Source organism: Myotis daubentonii, chromosome 16 (genome assembly GCF_963259705.1).
Source record: "Myotis daubentonii chromosome 16, mMyoDau2.1, whole genome shotgun sequence".
Lineage (NCBI taxonomy): Eukaryota > Metazoa > Chordata > Mammalia > Chiroptera > Vespertilionidae > Myotis > Myotis daubentonii.
The window spans coordinates 47,905,089-47,922,615 of NC_081855.1; the positions used below are offsets into that span (position 1 = coordinate 47,905,089).

A 17,527-nucleotide genomic window follows, 5' to 3' on the forward strand; every position below is an offset into this window, starting at 1 on the left:
GAAGGCCAAGCAGTTTCCAAATGGTTATTTTATCAGATTGTTTGAACATTAAATTTATCCTTGTTTGCAATCCAAAATAGTTACCTGAAGTTTGCTATGTGTGTGTGTGTGTGTTTACTTTATTGTGTATTTGTTTTCTAAACTCTTTGGCACAATTTTCTGGGGGCGTTCAGACTGCCTTGATACACGTCAGAAGAGAACGTTCTTTTGTGCTGCCAATCTGAGCATTTAAATTTTGTTTTTTGGGGGGGTTGTGGCTTTCTTTTGTTTTTGAAGTCTGCATTCTTTATTTGTAACAATTGTATTTTTATTTTTTCTATATCATCTAACTCCAGAGTTTTCTTTTTCTCCCCCCTCCCCCCAATTCTACATTCACAGTTGAACCATATTATTAGGAAAGGCGCCTTGATGAGATAGATCAGAATGGGAGCTCTGAACATTCGTCAGTGTTTTCCCTAGAAGATAATTAAAAAACAAAACAAAACAAAAAAATGAAACCTAAAGAGCATCCCCTCCCCCCCTTTTTTTACATCTCTTGTGCTGCATCAGTAGACAGAACTTGTTAGTTTTATGAAATGCAATGTCTAACCCCTTTTTTTCCGGGAAAAAGAAACTGCAATGACTTGAAGTTGAGAATGTGGATACCGCCTCACTCACACACACTCATTCTCAGACTGTAAAGAATCCCTCGCCCTCCTTTTAGCCGGCACATACAGTACCGTATGGCAAAGGTACACCAAAGGTGGGCTCGAGACCCAGGCTCCATCTTTCTTATCAGTAGCAAAGGCCAGACTGCCTTTTACAACAAAGCACCACAGCTGAACCCAGTTTCTCCTCCTCCACCTCCTCCTGCTGCTCTCGCAAACTAGTCATTCCACTCACTCAACACCGGCCAAAATACAGAAAAGCTAGTTCTAGCCTCTCCTGGGAAGAGACAGCTTTCTTTTGTAAGTAAGTAAATCCATCAGTTATTCTCTCTTCCAAGATGGCCGACGTTATGGTTTTCTACGAAGTCAGTGCTTACTTAGCTCACTAACAGCACTGCTGTTGGTGGCTGCGGCTGCTGCTGTGGCAGGATTTTCAATGTGGTGTGTTTTCAAGCCTCACTCACTCATCCTTTCATTCCCAAACATTCAGCATCCGTGCACACTCCTCACTTCCGGGTTTTTCAAAAGATTGGAGATTTCCAGTGGGGGTCTCAGGTTATCATCCCAATGGTAACAAGATCTAAAAATAGATGGAAAAAAGGTCAATCTTTGAGATCACATACAGCTGGTAGAGCCAAACACCTCTGATTCCTACAATTAAGTGCTCAGAGGGCAGAATAGAATTTGTCAACGTTTTAAGGACTGACTTATTTTTCTTGCCTTCCTATGTGCCATTTATTGGCACATCCGAAGGTGGAAGGGAAAGTAAAAAGATAAAATTCAAAATAGCCAATTTTACTGAGATCTGTAAAGTAAAATAACTGAGTATGTGAGAGAAAAATAAATTAAAACTTCATTGCCAAGCAGGGGTCAGACAACTCTGACTTGGATATCTTCTATAGAGCTAAGCGCTAAGCAATGTCTAAAAGCACAGCAGTCAAGAAAGAAAAGGGCATAGGGAAGGGAATAGAGAGTAGAAAAAAGAATTAGGGGAAGTGCCATTATTGAGGATTTCATTAAGGCCCAAAATGTGGGCACTTCAGTGAATTCTAGTTATAAAAGTTCTGTTCTTCATCACCATGAGGAATCAAATATTTGGCTCAAGGAAAGATTGAGGTTGTCTGACCCTTCCACTAGTACAAAGCTTAGGAACAAAGGCCCAGCTCAGACGCACTTATATGGGAAACAGTACAAAACAAAATACCAAATGAAAGGAAGTCTTTGTCAGAACAATCTAAATAAACGCTCCTCCTCCCCAAGAAAGTACAAGAAAGAGGGCAGTGAAGACAAGCTCTTACCAAGCTTGGTTCTTCAGTTTCCTCAGTTCTTTTGTTGCCCATGTAGCAAGGGTTTTTGCTTTGTTAGTCTTCGATCTCCGTCCTTCAGTTAACAGTTCATGGATCATTGGCCTAGCTTCTACTAATTTCAGGACATCCTTCCCAAATGCTGTACATAAGTCCCTGTGCAAAATAAACACACCGGAAAATGAGCTCCTGGCCTGATGTATTGAGCTCAGTAATTATTTGTTGAGCCTCCGAAACCAGTGCTAAGGTAGCTATGGGTTTCTTCTATCATTTACTTTTTTAAACTGAAAGAAATCTTATAAATAGGTAAGTCTAACACCTGCCCTCAAAAGATGAAAAAATGAGGTCTAAAGAGGTAGAATGACTTACCAAAGTTAATCATCCCACCGCTATTTCATGGTAAAATCAGAACTAGAATCCAAGTCTTTGAGCTTCTCAAAACCAATGTTCTTTCTTTAAATGATGGTTCAGAAACCCTCAATTTGTTGACCAACATCAGAATATGGGATGGACATAGATCTAATGCTGCTTTTATACCTAGTTCACTTCATAAGGAGTTTAGTGGGAAGAAATGAAAAATCTGGAGGCTCTGAAATGAAGCTAGTAGAGCTAATGTCTTAAATGAATTACTACTTGTGAGAACTCAAAACATGACACCATGGGTTCTATGAAAGAAATCTCCTCTGTACCAAAGTGGATAATTACCCTCTAGTCTACCCGCCTCCCCCAGTTTTTTTTTAACATGTCCTCTCACTTTCCACCAGAAGCTAAACTCAGCTATTAGAAGCCAGGTATAACCTACCCTATCAGTCCAGCAGCACAAGCTACTACTCCGTCTGTGTGATCCTCATCCCCAGCAATGTGGTCAATGAAAGACAGAATAAATTCTACTCTGGGTTGTACGAGCATCACATCCGCTATAAAAGAAAGAGATGGTCTGATGAACTTGTCCCATATCTGGCAGGGCTATACCCCATTTCAAAATTTCCAAATACTCTAACCCCATCAGGCAGGTGTCAGCTAGAGAACTAGTTGAATATAATTATACCAAATTATTCTTTCTCAGATTAACATGCCATTTCTCAAGTCAACAGAAAAAGCAGATATTCCTCTTCTATTAAGCTGATATAATACAGCAAAAACAAAGCCCATGATATCGAAGGGGTAAAAGACAAAAACCCCCCAATCACTCAATTCAGTTGCACAAGGAGGGTGTGTGTATCAACAACTGCCACTCAGGTTGGTGCAGATGCAATAGCCTTGCTGTATCCCATCCCTTGCAACGCTCAAGGAATGAGATAATGCAGCAAAGAAGGAGCAAAATAATAAAAGTCTGTATCTCCCCGCCGCCCCCCTCACCAAAGCTCCTCTCTTCATAAGGGCACCGTTCCTCCTCCTCCCCTTCCTTAAGCAATAGGTACTAGTCCACAAGTAAGCTACAGAATGAAAGACACAGCCCATCTGACTAGGTGCACCCTGGACTATGTAAGTTTGGTTGTATACTCAACGGTGTACGTTCTCCTGGTCTCCCTTTAATCCCTGGACAATTCCGGTATAGGCTTCCAAGCAGCTTTCCCTTAGTTCATTCAGATAATCCACCATGTCATAGTCTGACTGTAAGACACAAAGGAAAGAATTTCCATCATCTTGATCATTTTTAGTTATAGTACGTTTGTCAAAGTTCTACTCCTCTAACCAGGGCTGGACTGAAAGATAGCTTTAAGCTTACCTTGTCCACCTGGGCTTGGGAAGCCTGCTGAAGAGTATTCAATACAACCTCTAGGTATTTCTTAAACTCTCCACCAATAGCAAGGGCAATATCACCAAACACTGACAGAATCTGTGGCTTCACAGACCTGTGGACATTTTCATTCTGACAAGGAAAAATAACCAGAAAAAGCAAATTATTAAAAGTCACAATTTGTTCTACCCAAGACAAAAACTCTTTAAAAAAAAAAAAAAAAGAAGCAACTTAATATGCTGGGTGTATACACACAACTTAACAATGGTTACCTCTGGATAGAGGGATTCTATATTTACTTTTCCTTGGCGTTGTACTGGTTTTCCTCCCCAAGTTCCATGCTTTCCTTTAATTTTATAATCTGACTTTAGAATTGTCTTGTGAAAATGAGTAATTCCCTTCTTCATTAGCCCACAGCCACACTCTGGGGCCTGGCGGACAGCTGTGTGTGGCAGCTCACTCACTCACCCCCAAGTTTTCCAGCAGCAGCTGCATCACCTCGTCGCAGAAGGGCAGGATGCTGGACTGCAGCGCACGGCACAGGTCTCCCACCAAGCCCACTGCTGCCAAGCAAACCTGCAGAGGAGCAAGGAAATGATTTCCCAACAGAAAAGACTGCCTGCAGGGAGGGGTAAAGCACTGTTTACCTAGCTGCTGGGCCTTTAACACTTGAACCTAGAGTCAAAGAAAAAAACATCCCCCCTCTCTGAGATTTATTCATTTTAATGAATATGGCAGGAAGAGAACTAAGACTATCAGAGATATCACTAAGAAAAGACAATATTCACCAGGGATGGTGATGGTGGAGGCAGCTGGCTTGGAAAAAAAAAAAAAAAAGTACTGCTATTAGAGTACTACTCTATTTTAGGCAGCTAATACCCTGCTTCTCACTGACTACTTTTGTTGAGACACTCAGAGCAACAAATAAAATAGCTCAATACTTGGGTCGATACACAGGGAAGAACTACCTGCGCTACAGGAAACCGAGTTTGTACCAGAATGATTATTAGGTATAAATGAGAATATAAATGTATTATAATTGATCTTTGAATGATGTGGAGGTTGGGGTTCCAACCCAGGTACAGCCCAAAATCCACATATAACTTTTTCACAACACTGGAGCGTGCTGCAATGGCAACAGAAGGTGGCTATGAAGTAATTACAGTAATAGTTCTGTTGTAGTTAATGTCATACAATTATGATTTAACACTGCCTCTTTATTTGTTTACATTTCTCTTGACTGTCGCCATGTATGTTTGTGTATATAACTTTTGATAAAGTTTAACTCTTTATATTTATAACAGACATAATTTTGTGATCGTAAATGATAAAATAAACTAGTATCTACATGTATTTTATGCATTCATGACACAACTAATTTTCTTTTAATTTTTCAACATTTCTAGGCTATGTGATCCATGTCTGCAAGTTTTTTCAAACTGCTGCAAATCTCCAAAAAAAAATTTCCAACATATTGAAATGTCTGCATACAAGTAGGCCTGAGCAGTGCAAAGGTCAACTATATTTTGAAATGTATAGCCTACCTGGTACTCAGCATAGTTTTTCAATCCAATGCCCAGGAAGGGTTTAAAGGCCTCCATGTACTTTAGGAATTCACCACCCAACACTGTAAAGAAACAAACTATTACCACCACAGGGTATCACAGAAGTGAGCAAAAATAACCATGCTAGCAGTTCCAAACTCACCAGGTTGGGTGAGTTCATTACCGACTATCATTAAGACATTAAGGCTGCCTCAGACAAACCAAATTTTAAATGCTAGAAGGGCCTAACTCCACGCCACATGGCCAGAGTAGGATTTCACTCTGGCTCAAACAACCAAGTGGTAGGGCCTCCTAGGAATGTCAAGGTTAATTTGAATTGGCTAAGCTAGCAATACTGCCTCTTGTCTGCCTCTTCATCTGATTATAACATGTCCTCTTGGACTCCAGCTTACAACTGGGTCCCTGTGCAATTCCATTAAGGACTTACTTAAGCCAGTCAGGACAAGCAGACTGGGATGCATATCCAAATCAGCCACTCCAGGAGCCAAAATGAACCGCTGTGCTCCGTTAGGGTGGTCCCATGATGCCAGACCAGCTAGACACATGCTCTTTAAGCTAGAAATAGTTCTGGTTCTCAGGGGAGTGGTTCTCAGATATAGGCATCGCCGAAAGAAGCATTCCAGGTTTCTAAACTGCTCTTTAATGTATTTTTAATGACCTTTCAAAGAGTCTTAAGTCTGATGTGGCTTCTCCTAAGTCATGTAACAACCAGAAATTCCAAGAACTCACTCATTGTTTTGTTCCATCCCATACAAGGCACTATGATGTGTCAACCCGAGTCCAAAGCATTACAACCCAAACCAAGAGGTAACAAGTTCCAGGAAAGAAAATAGAAACCTTTGCTTCCTCTATCCTTGATAGGAGCCAAACCTCAATAATCAAGTAGACTTTCAGGGAGAAAAGAAACCCGACACACATTAGGTAGATAACAGTTCCCCCCCCCCACCAAAGGTTGCCAATCTGATTTGCAAACTGGCTCCCCATTTACTTCAAGGAGATTAAGTGGCAAGGCAGTCATGCACAATTTTACAATCACATTCAATTTAACTTGAACTGACTCATGCCGCAGTAAATGAGAAAACAGAGCTATGCTTTCCACAGTAAAAAATTCTTCCTGGCATCGTAGCTCTTGCATTCTAAAAACATTCCCTGCCTGATGTCTGCTCACTGACCTTCCACTAGTGTGCTAACTGCCATTAGGGCATCCTCTTGAACTCCCCCTGACCCAGCCGTGCTTTGGAACATCCTTAACAGGGAAGCCATGACGACATCAGAGATCTGCAAAGCATCTTGATGTTGCACTTTCCGGAGAACATTCTGTGAAATGAACAAGAGTTCAGGATCTGTTGATTCCAAACCCTCCAATCAGAACACTATACTTAAAAAAAAAGAAACACAATTAAATCCCTTGAAATTTTTTCTTAAAAAAGCCAAATATACTGCCCTGGCTGGTATGGTTCAATAGTTACAGAGCGTCAGCCTGCATACCAGAGGGTTGTAGGTTCACTCCCCGCCCATAGGTGGGGCACGTGTGGGAGACAGCCAGTCAAATATGTAGATGCCCCCCCCCCCCCCCCCCGTTTCTTCCCACTCTCTCTGAAAAAGCAATGTAAAAAATATCCTCTGGTCAGGATAAATATAAAAGGCCAAATACACCTTTTATGCTCAAATGTTTTGACAGTGCAAATCACTTGCAAAGTACATTCTAATATCCCTTCTATTTCCCAATTCAGAACACACACAATGAGCTTCCATGGTGCATAAAACCAACTCTTTATGTCTGACAAACCCATCAGCAGCTTCCATATTCCAGTCTTATTACTTCTGCTTTAAAGAACATATCATATATACTGAGTGGCCAGATTATTATGACCAGCCAGATTATTATGAACACCCCATCAGTACAATGAAGTGAATTAGTTATGCAAATAATAATAATAATAAAACCTTGAGAGTATTTGCTTAGGAAGTTTTCAATATTCAGTATTTTTGGAAGTGTCAATGAAGTACTGATGGGGTGGTCATAATAACCTGGCCACTCAGTGTAGTTCTTATTCATAAAACAACAACCCTTCATATATCCTAATGGTCAAGATAATGGTCAAGAAACAGTCTTGATAAAATGAAGCCAACCTGCCTTTTCCTAATTTAATATTCTGCCAACTTCCCACCTTAACCTTTAATTTGTTTCAACTGTTACTAAATAATTCCTGTACTTGTCTGATGAATAAGGAAACACCTCTTAACAGTCATGCTTTAAGTTTGGCCCAGCCAGCATGGCTCAGTGATTGAGCATCAACCTATGAACCAGGAGGTCACGGTTCGATTCCCAGTCAGGGCACAGGCCTGGGTTACAGGCTCAAACCCCAGTGCGGGGCATACAGGAAGCAGCCGATCAGTGATTCCCTTTCATCATTGGTATTTCTATTTCTCTCTCCCTCTCCCTTCCTCTCTGTAACCAATAAAAATATATTTTAAAAACATTAAGTTTGGAGTAAGAGAGGTAAGGTTACCTAGTAAGCATCACTCAATACTAAAATCTAGTGCCCATCTAAGCATTGGGCAAGTTCCAGGGTTTTCTTGTTCTTTAGTAAAAAACCCTCAGCCACTGCATGACTTGTCATGAGGAGTGACATTTGAATTATTCTGGCTTTTCAGAAAACGGCTACTGTCAACACTAAGTATAACTCAAGGTATGATGGTAAAGAATCAAGGCTTTATTTTTAGCTGGGTGAATTACAGCTGGGAACCAAATCTACTGGGCTACACTGGGACAAGCAATGAAAACCAAAGACTAAAAGTTGCCTCGACGCTAAACAGCTGTAAAGAAACATTCTTATCAGTCTGTTGAGATTTTTGCTTTCAGGTGTATCCTGTTCAACTCAAATAAACTCATAAATTCAAATAAACAAGAAACGCTGTATAGCAGGGAGGACCATCCTAGACGGAGCAGTTTTCTTCCCGACAGTGTGCAGAAGACAAATGCCTTCTTGATGGAGAGAGGCAGGAAAATGAAAAACTTTTCTGCCAATCATTCAGAGCAGTTTCTCATAAGCATCACCTGCACCATTTCAGAGTTCAGGGTGCACATAACCCTGTCATCCTGGGATATAATTCTCTTCCCTGGAGAGTGTGATACGGCACCATCATACCTGAAGAGTTGCGCAGAGTAAAGACTGAAGGTCATTGAACTGGATCCTATCCGATGTGCTCTGGATATGTGACTACAAGGAAAAGAAGATTATCATGCTCAGAATAGATACTTTTAAAAGAAGCTCTAAAGTCCCTCAATGTTTCCATTTTTGCTGGGCTTGCCAGGATCATTAACTAATCTTTACTGATGCTAATGTAGGAAAGTAAATAACATGTAACCCATGTGCCCTGGGGTCAGTAACTCAGTTGTTTAAAGCAGCTGTCTCCAACCGGTGGTCGTGGTCGGTGGAAAAGGTTGGCAACTGCTGAGTTAGAGCATTCTCCCGATACTCCAAGGTTGTGGGTTTGATTCCAGGTCAGCGCACTTACAAGAAGGAACCAATGAATACATAAGTGGAACAATAAATTGATGTTTCTTTCTCTCTCCCACAAATCAATCAATAAAAACAAACCAACAACAAAAAACACCCCACACACATTTATGAGTAAACTGTGACAAGCAATGCAAACTTTAAATTACAACACTTCTTTGCGTAAGCATTATATCTTTCTGAGAAAATATATACTTAACACCGAAAGAAAGAACAGCCTTGAAAGCAAAGCTGTTATCCCAAGAAACCAGAAACACCAATCAGAAAGGATATATGCACCCCTATGTTCATAGCAGCACAATTCACCATAGCTAAGATCTGGAAACAGCCTAAGTGCCCATCAGTAGATGAATGGATTAGAAAACTGTGGTACATCTACACGATGGAATACTATGCTGCTGTAAAAAGGAAGGAACTCTTACCATTTGCAACGTCATGGATGGAACTGGAGAGCATTATGCTAAGTGAAATAAGCCAGTCAATAAAGGAAAAATACCACATGATCTCACTCATTCGTGGACAATAGAGACCATTATAAACTTTTGAACAATAATAGATACAGAGGCAGAGCTGCCTCAAACAGATTGTCGAGCTGCAGCGGGAAGGCCGGGGAGGGTTGGGGGGCAGGAGGTAGGGGGGTAAGAGATCAACTAAAGGACTTGTATGCATGCATATAAGCATAACCAATGGACATAAGACACTGGTAGGGGAGGCTAGGGGACTGTCTAGGGCGGGGGGATAAAATGGATACATATGTAATACCCTTTGTAATACTTTAAGCAATAAAAAATAAAAAAATAAAAAAATAAAAAAAAATAAAAAAAAAAAAAGAAAGAAAGCAAAGCTGTTAGAAGTACTGCACCCTTTCTGCCAACAGCCAGGAACGCCCAAGTCTCACCTCCATCTGAAGTACTTGCTGAAGTCGCTCCATGATGACTAGAGTAGTTTTCTGAACTGCAGGGTAACAATCCTTGGCACTGTTTTTCACAATTTCCATCAGAGATTCATATGCAGAACTCCTCAGATTGTTCTGGTGTCCATCAGGTCTGCAAGCAAAAACCAGCAAAAATCGTAAAGTCCCAATTGAGAAAGAACAGAGAAATTGGTATAATGTAAACATTGTTTCATCAAAAATAAGAAATCAGGCCCTGGCTGCTGTGGCCCAGATGGTTGAGCATCCTCCAGTGTACCAAAAGGTCACCAGTTCAATTCCCAGTCAGGGCACATACCTGGGTTACGGGTTCGATTCCTAGTCAGGGTGCGTGTGGGAGGTGGCCAATCAATGTTTCTCACACAGATGTTTGTTTTTCTCTCTCCTTTCCCTCTCTAAAATCAGTAAAAATATATCTAAAAAATTTATAACATTTTGTTGTATTTCAACAATTAAAGAACTCAGAAACTGATATGGTGGCATACCTATTTGAATGTGGCAACAAAATACAGCCAGGAAATAAATTTTCAACCTTTGAGCCAATGACTGTGTTCAATTCATTATGGTCTCCAGACCTGGTTAAACTATTGAATGGCCTTTTTGGAAATAGGCTATAATTATAAGAAAAAGTTAGATAAAAATGATGAAGAACCTATGTGGACAATTAAAGAGGTTGCCTGAGTAGCTAAGAAAAAGGCATCTAAAATTTCCTCATTAATCTATGAGATGCCTTTATATATAATTTTGAACAGAGAAGTGGAAATAAACAAGGTAAGCCTGAAGAACTTATACATAGCCCACTTCCTTAATGGTTTCTTTTCCTTTTTATTCTCTCTCTTATTTAAACAAATAATCTACTATAGGATTCTTCTAATTCCTCCTATTATTATGTTTCTATGACTAGGTCAGACAACCCCCCACACAGAAGGCAGGGGTTGAATGCAAAGACACCTAATAAGAAGTTACCTGTCCGTGGTCTCCAGGAGCTTCTGAACTATTAGTTCAAAAGAAGACGACAAGCAATAGGTAGCTGGTTCTTCCTGATCATCGGCTACGTCTGCAGCTTCATAAGCAGCTTCAGCCAGACTAGAGAAAGCCTTAAAACCAAAGAGAGTTACTACTGGTCCTGAAAAGAACCCTACCCCAGGATCACCTCATTTTCCCTTAAGATACTTTGGGCAGAAACCAATGGACATGGACAACAGGGGGATGGGAGCATGAGTTTGTGTGTGTGGGGGAGGTTGGGGGTTAATGGGGGGGGGATGAGGACACATTTGTAATACCTTAACTAATAATAATAATAAAAAAGATACTTTGGGCAGTGTTCCTCTCCAATTATCTTAGAATATATCAATGCTAGTGAATTCTCAACTTTTTCGGTCAAAGTCATCTCAAAACAACGTTTTATAGGGATCCTTAAAATTAAATGTTTACTTATTTATATCTGTTTGTGCGGCCCAAAACTCTCTAAGCAGCAGAGTACTTTCATCTACCACAAATGCCTGCCACTTCTACTTCTAATCATAGAAAGGCTTTTAGCACCCCCATTTCCTTATTTGAACTTCCTCCCCCACACCCCCAAATGTCCCTAGTGAACTACATTCAGCCCATATTGACTCAGCACTTACACCGCCTACCTTCCTTTCCTCTTGTCCCCTTCTCAGCAATTGTACTTTTTGTAGCTAGCAACTCTCTACTTTAATCTAAATTTCTTCTCCCCAAGCAACTGAAGAAAGAAAATGGAGTCCAGATAGTTTTCCCACTGGGTTAGCATGACTGTTTTAAATGGTTGAGGAACTGAACCAGTCACCATGAGTCAACAGCTCCTACTGGCTAATGCAGTTGACATCTCCCCCACATTTAATTGAAGAGATTAGAAAGGAGATGCTATTCAGAAAAAGCCTTCCAGGGAGGCAGACCCATTTCTCTCCCACACCTCGTATTTCCTTGCCAATGGTTTAGCCAAGATCCTTATCTCACCAGGAAAAATCCCCTTACCCAGCACACATTTGAAGCCACTCTGGGTTCAGCACTGAGGCCCTCGATCAGACACTGCAGCAGGGGAGTCAAGTAGACGTCATTGATGGCAGCTTCAGGGAGCAGTTCACAAATTCTGCCCACAGTCCATGCTGTTGTATCTCGCACAACTACACTGGGGTCTTTCATTAATTCTATTAGGGTGGGCATAGCCTGAAAATACAATAGTTATTAGCAAGGCAAAACAAAGATTAAAACTCATGTTGACTAATACCTCAGAAGAGGAAATTCTAATGGTTAGGTTTTAACTCAAAGCATCAAGATGGTTTTGTCATTTTAAAGACATGCTTGTCAAATATCCATAATATAATAAATAAAAGTAAGTAAAGGGAAAAGTCCTCCTCTCTACACCAAATTCCAGTATAGTTTTCTTCAGGGTTTGGTGTGACTTTTCAGCAACAGTCCTTACTAAATTACTTAGGTTGAGATCCTAGGAAGTAGCTATGAGGGCAATATTTGACTATATACTGAAAGGTTCAGTTCTCTACATATTAAACCAAATTATAATGGACTTCTATCTTCTTAAATAGCAAAGTAAGTACAATATTTCCCTAAGAATTTTCATTATGTAAATGTCATTTTGTCCCAGGGACAAAATAGTCACATCATTAAAAATTACAAAGAAATGTTTATGATACAGTATTAAGAGAAAAAAACAAGTTAAAAGATTATTTGCACAGTAAGATCCCCATCCTGTTGCACATATTATATTCATACTGAAATAAGTATCAGGAGTTAGAATGTTATCCCTAGGCAAGGGAATTAGAGATGACTTGTTCATTTTGGCTTTTTCTGCATCTTTCAAGTCATGTCTTTTGTAAAAAAAAAAAAAAAAGTTAAATATATTTTTTGAACATTCACAAAGAAATATGTTTTACCCTTCATTGGCAGCAAATAGCTATCTAGAAATAACTTCTGTGGGTGACTACTTACAGCTTTGTTTTTTAAAATAAAGGCACACTTTCAAGCAAATAATTTAAACAAATAATAAACATCTCATTTCCCACCCCAAATCTTCCGCAGCTTCACCTGGATAACTAGTGGTTTGAGCTGATTGGGCTCTGGTCCTTCCAAGATACAGCCAAAAGCCATCACTGCTGCATCCCGGTACCGCCAATCAGGGTTCTTGATGTGTTCTTTAATGAAGGGGAGGACATGGGGGACAATGTCATCTTCACAGCAGGTGGCCAGAAGCATGATGCACACCCCGGCTGCTTTGCAGGGATTCCAGTCGTCGTCATCATCATTTTCATCCTGGAGAAAGAATGTAGCACTAGTTAAGGTTTTGCTTTAAAAAAAAAAAAAAAGAGAGGAAAGAAAATCACTTTCATTCACAAGGTACTCTGGCTATTCCCAAATGTCATTAGAACTTAAGCTACGTAGATGAAAATAAAACAAAACCTTTATATTTTACTAAAGGCCTGGTGCATGGATTCATGCACTGGTGGGGTCCCTAGGCCTGGCGTGTGGGATCAGGCCGAAACCGGCTCTCCAACATCCCCCAACATCCCCTGAAGAGTCCTGGATTGCGAGAGGGTGGTTCTCAGGTGCTGCATCCTGGAATCGGGCTCCCTCTTCTCTGGTTCCTGATGTATCACCTGAGAACCTCAGCTGCCAAGTCACTGCAGCTCAGCAGCTCCTGTGTTGAGCATCTGACCCCTGGTGGTCAGTGTGTGTCATAGCTACCGGTCAGCCAGTCACTTAGGCTTTTGTATATATACTAGAGGCCCAGTGCACAAAAATTTGTGCACTTGGGGAGGAGGGGGGGTCCCTCAGCCCGGCCTGTGCCCTCTCACAGTCTGGGACCCCTCGGGAGATAACGACCTGCTGGCTTAGGCCTGCTCCCAGGTGGCAGAGGGCAGGCCCAATCCCTAGGTGCAGCCCCTGGTCGGGCTCAGAGCAGGGCTGATTGGGGAGTTGGGGCACCGCCCCTATCATGTACAGAGCAGGGGAGATCGGGAGGTTGCGATGCCACCCTCAGTCATGCTCAGGGTAGGGCCGATTGGGGGGTTGCGGCACCAACCACTGTCACTCACAGAGCAGCGCCCATCAGGGGGTTGGGGCTCCGTACCCTGTCACACACAGAGCAGGGCGGATCAGGGGGTTGGGGCGCCACACCGTCACACTCAGGGCAGGGCCTGTGTGTGTGTGTGTGTGTGGGGGGGGGGGGGGTTGGGGCGCCTCACCCTGTCACACACAGAGCTGCAGGGCGATCAGGGGGTTGGGGAGCTCCCCCTTATCAGGCACAGAGCAGGGCTGATCAGGGGGTTGCGGTGCCTTCCCCTGTCGTGAACAGAGCAGGGCGGATAGGGAGGTTGTGGCCCTGCCCCGTCACACACAGAGCCGCAGGGCGATCAGGGGGTTTGGGCGCTGCCCCCTGTCATGCTGATCCCGGTGCTGGCAGGTTTGCCCTGAAGGGTGTTCTGGATCAAGGTGGGGGTCCCCACTGGGGTGCCTGGCCAGCCTGGATGAGGGGATGATGGCTGTTTGCAGCTGGTCACACACCCTTCAGGGTGTGGGTCCCCACTGGGGTGCCTGGCCAGTCTGGGTGAGGGGCTGAGGGCTGTTTTCAGGCTGGTGGGTGACTAAAGCTCCCATCCGCTCCTTTTTTTCTTTTTTTTTTCATTCTGGGCCAGCTTTAGCTCTGAGGCTTGGCTCCAGCTCTTAGGCCTCAGCTGCTGAAAGCAGGTTTCTGGGGTTTTGTTTAGCTTCTATATTTGTAACAATGTTTCAAACTGCAAGCTCAGAGGCCTGCAGTGGCAGGCGGGAACGTTGGAGTCCTCCGTCACTGAAGCAAGCAAGCCTCATGTTCACTTCAAGCTGCCTGGCTGTCAGCCGCCATCTTGGCTGGCAGTTAATTTGCATATCACCCTGATTAGCCAATGCGAAGGGTAGCAGACGTACGGCTAATTACCATGTTTCTCTTTTAGTAGATAGGACTAGAGGCCTGGTGCACAAAAATCGTGAACGGGTAGGGTCCCTAGGCTTGACTGGTGATCAGGGGGCCCCTGCTGGCACCCGCCTTGGCTGGCCTGGCACTGCCTGCTCACTGCAACGCCCCCCACCCCCCCCCCCGGCCCCCTGACACCTGCCTTGGCTGGCCTGGGGCCTGCAGGCAGCTCCTGTGTTGAGCATCTGCCCCCTGGTGGTTAGCACACATTATAGCGACCAGTTGTTCTGTTTGGTCGATTTGCATATTAGGCTTTTATTATATAGGAGATATATATATATATATATATATATATATATATATATATATATATATATATATATATATATATATATATATGGCTGCCCCCTGGTGGTCAGTGTGTGTCATAGCTACCGGTCGGCTAGTCGCTTAGGCTTTTATATATATAGATTCTTTTCCACAAAGATTCATCACAGCACCGTCCTTGTGAAATAAGATCCAGGTGGAGGGAAGAGCCACTGGAGTATTAAAGAATGAGATGGACAAACTTCAACTACATGTAACAAGAATGATCTCAGACTTACAGAGTAAAACGCAGAACAAAAATGTATATGATTCTAGTTATATACATAGTTTAAGGTGCCTATGCAGTTTCAGATAATTACATACCTAAATAATGATTTGTTCCCAAACCATAAAAGTACAACCAAAATATACAAAAGCAAAAATACTAAGGTCAAAAGATAAAAAATAGCAACTATAAAACTGAGAGATGAGATAAAGTTTTAAGGGAACACCTAGTCCATTTCAAACCAGACACTTTTCCACATATATTTTGAGATTGAAAGAGTCATGTACTTCCCCAAAACAAATTATATTCTTGTGTACAAAGACATTTTGCTGGAAGTTATAGCACTGCTGCCTCAGAGCACTAGCACTGCCAGCTCTTTGGTAACATTTTACATGCACCAGCAGAGATGAGGCAATAGAAACAATTTTTCCAAACACCTCACCAAGGAAAACTATAAGGCATAAATTCAAAAGGGAATGATTGCAACCAAGATACACTTCATATAAAAAAATTTCTGTATTTACTCAGATCCATTTCTTCATGAAGTCTTATTACTTGTATTTGAGTGGCTTAAAACTTGCACCTCGCCGAAACCGGTTTGGCTCAGTGGATGGAGCGTCGGCCTGCGGACTGAAAGGTCCCAGGTTCGATTCCGGTCAGGGGCATGTACCTGTGTTGCGGGCACATCCCCAGTGGGAGGCAGCTGATCGATGTTTCTCTCTCATCGATGTTTCTAACTCTCTGTCTCTCTCCCTTCCTCTCTGCAAAAAATCAATAAAATATATTTAAAAAAACACACAAACAAAACAAAAAAACACTTGCACCTCTATCTTCCCAACCTTTCTTTACCATAACATTTGTAGCTCAAGTCTCTTCTGCTAGTTTGAACGTAGCACTCAGGAAGTCAGAGCAGTATGTGGTTCATTCCTGATCAAAGCTGCAAAGTTCTCCTTTACAAACAACTCAGAGCCTAGAGGATCTTATAGATCCAGCTCAGCAGTTCCCAAGTCATCTATATCAGAATATCAACTAGTTGAAGAGTTGCTGAATTCTTTCTTGGAAATTGTTCCACAGCAAACCAACCCATAACAAGGTTTCATCACTTACCTGGCTAGAATTGGAAGGTAACTCACCTGTTTAGTTAGTGTCTGTGTGAGGATTGGAACCAGGTACTGTAGTGCTCCCTTGGCATAAAACTTGCTGGTGTGCTCAGGGGGCCGTCCTTGTTCTGCTGCCTGAGGACAAACATAGAGCAAATTCTGGATGGCAACAAACAAGCTATGATACTAAGACATACAATGAGCACTGCCCAGGGATCTGTACAGAAATACATGGAACAAATGGTAACATTTGTTCTGATCTTTGAAGGCATTTATTTTTTGGTCTACTTTAATGAGATTCTTTTAGGCCTTAAAGGACCAAGGCAATCTTAAGAATTATGCTCTTGCCCTAACCTATTTGGCTCAGTGGATAGAGCATCGGCCTGCGGACTGAAGGGTCCCAGGTTCGATTCCGGCCAAAGGCATGTACCTTAGTTGCGGGCACATACCCAGTGGGAAGTGTGCAGGAGACAGCTGATCGATGTTTCTCTCTCTCATCGATGTTTCTAACTCTCTATCCCTCTCCCTTCCTCTGTAAAAAATCAATAAAATATATTTTTAAAAAAATGAATTATGCTCTTTTTTCATAAGCTCAATTTATATTAACACAATGTCATTTGTGACCTTAAGAATGCCAAAATAAGGTTTGTGTTTTTTGAAGTACACGAAGACAATCAAGATGGGAAACAAAGCCCTAACCGGTTTGGCTCAGTGGATAGAGCATCAGCCTGCGGACTCAAGGGTCCCAGGTTCGATTCTGGTCAAGGGCATGTACCTTGGTTGCGGGCACATCCCCAGTGGGGAGTGTGCAGGAGGCAGCTGATTGATGTTTCTCTCTCATTGATGTTTCTAACTCTATCCCTCTCCCTTCCTCTCTGTAAAAAAAAAAAAAATAAAATATATATTTTTTTAAAAAAGATGGGAAACAAAGATTCCAAGTGCAGAACTAACCCCTTTTTCCATATCTAATTTCTTTTTTTTTTTTTTTAATGAGTGAATGCCTATGTATTCTTTTTTTTTTCTTTTCTTTTTTTTTTTTTTTATTGCTTAAAGTATTACAAAGGGTATTACATATGTATCCATTTTATCCCCCCGCCCCAGACAGTCCATATCTAATTTCTTCATTGAAGTTAGTAAACTATTGATTTCTACATCCCATACTTGGATTAGGACTTCCAAAAGGAAGTACTTTAGCA

General features: G+C 41.9%; 1 protein-coding gene across 2 annotated transcripts in view; it reads right to left on the reverse strand.

Moving 5' to 3' along the window:
• Positions 1–951: 951 nt before the first annotated feature.
• Positions 952–17,527, reverse strand: part of KPNB1 (karyopherin subunit beta 1) — a 29,191-nt gene continuing 12,615 nt past the window's right edge. The window contains exons 9-22 of one of the 2 annotated variants that reach the window (XM_059670779.1): positions 16,365–16,466; positions 12,779–13,003; positions 11,711–11,902; positions 10,679–10,809; positions 9,680–9,827; positions 8,410–8,481; positions 6,430–6,574; positions 5,237–5,319; positions 4,161–4,268; positions 3,681–3,824; positions 3,460–3,565; positions 2,754–2,868; positions 1,946–2,107; positions 952–1,227 (exon numbers count right to left, since the gene is read on the reverse strand). In XM_059670779.1, coding sequence (XP_059526762.1) covers position 1,227; positions 1,946–2,107; positions 2,754–2,868; positions 3,460–3,565; positions 3,681–3,824; positions 4,161–4,268; positions 5,237–5,319; positions 6,430–6,574; positions 8,410–8,481; positions 9,680–9,827; positions 10,679–10,809; positions 11,711–11,902; positions 12,779–13,003; positions 16,365–16,466 — 1,734 coding nt within the window. In that variant the 3' untranslated portion in view covers positions 952–1,226. The remainder of the gene's footprint in view (positions 1,228–1,945; positions 2,108–2,753; positions 2,869–3,459; positions 3,566–3,680; positions 3,825–4,160; positions 4,269–5,236; positions 5,320–6,429; positions 6,575–8,409; positions 8,482–9,679; positions 9,828–10,678; positions 10,810–11,710; positions 11,903–12,778; positions 13,004–16,364; positions 16,467–17,527) is intronic. The other variant, XR_009449315.1, reaches the window with a different exon arrangement.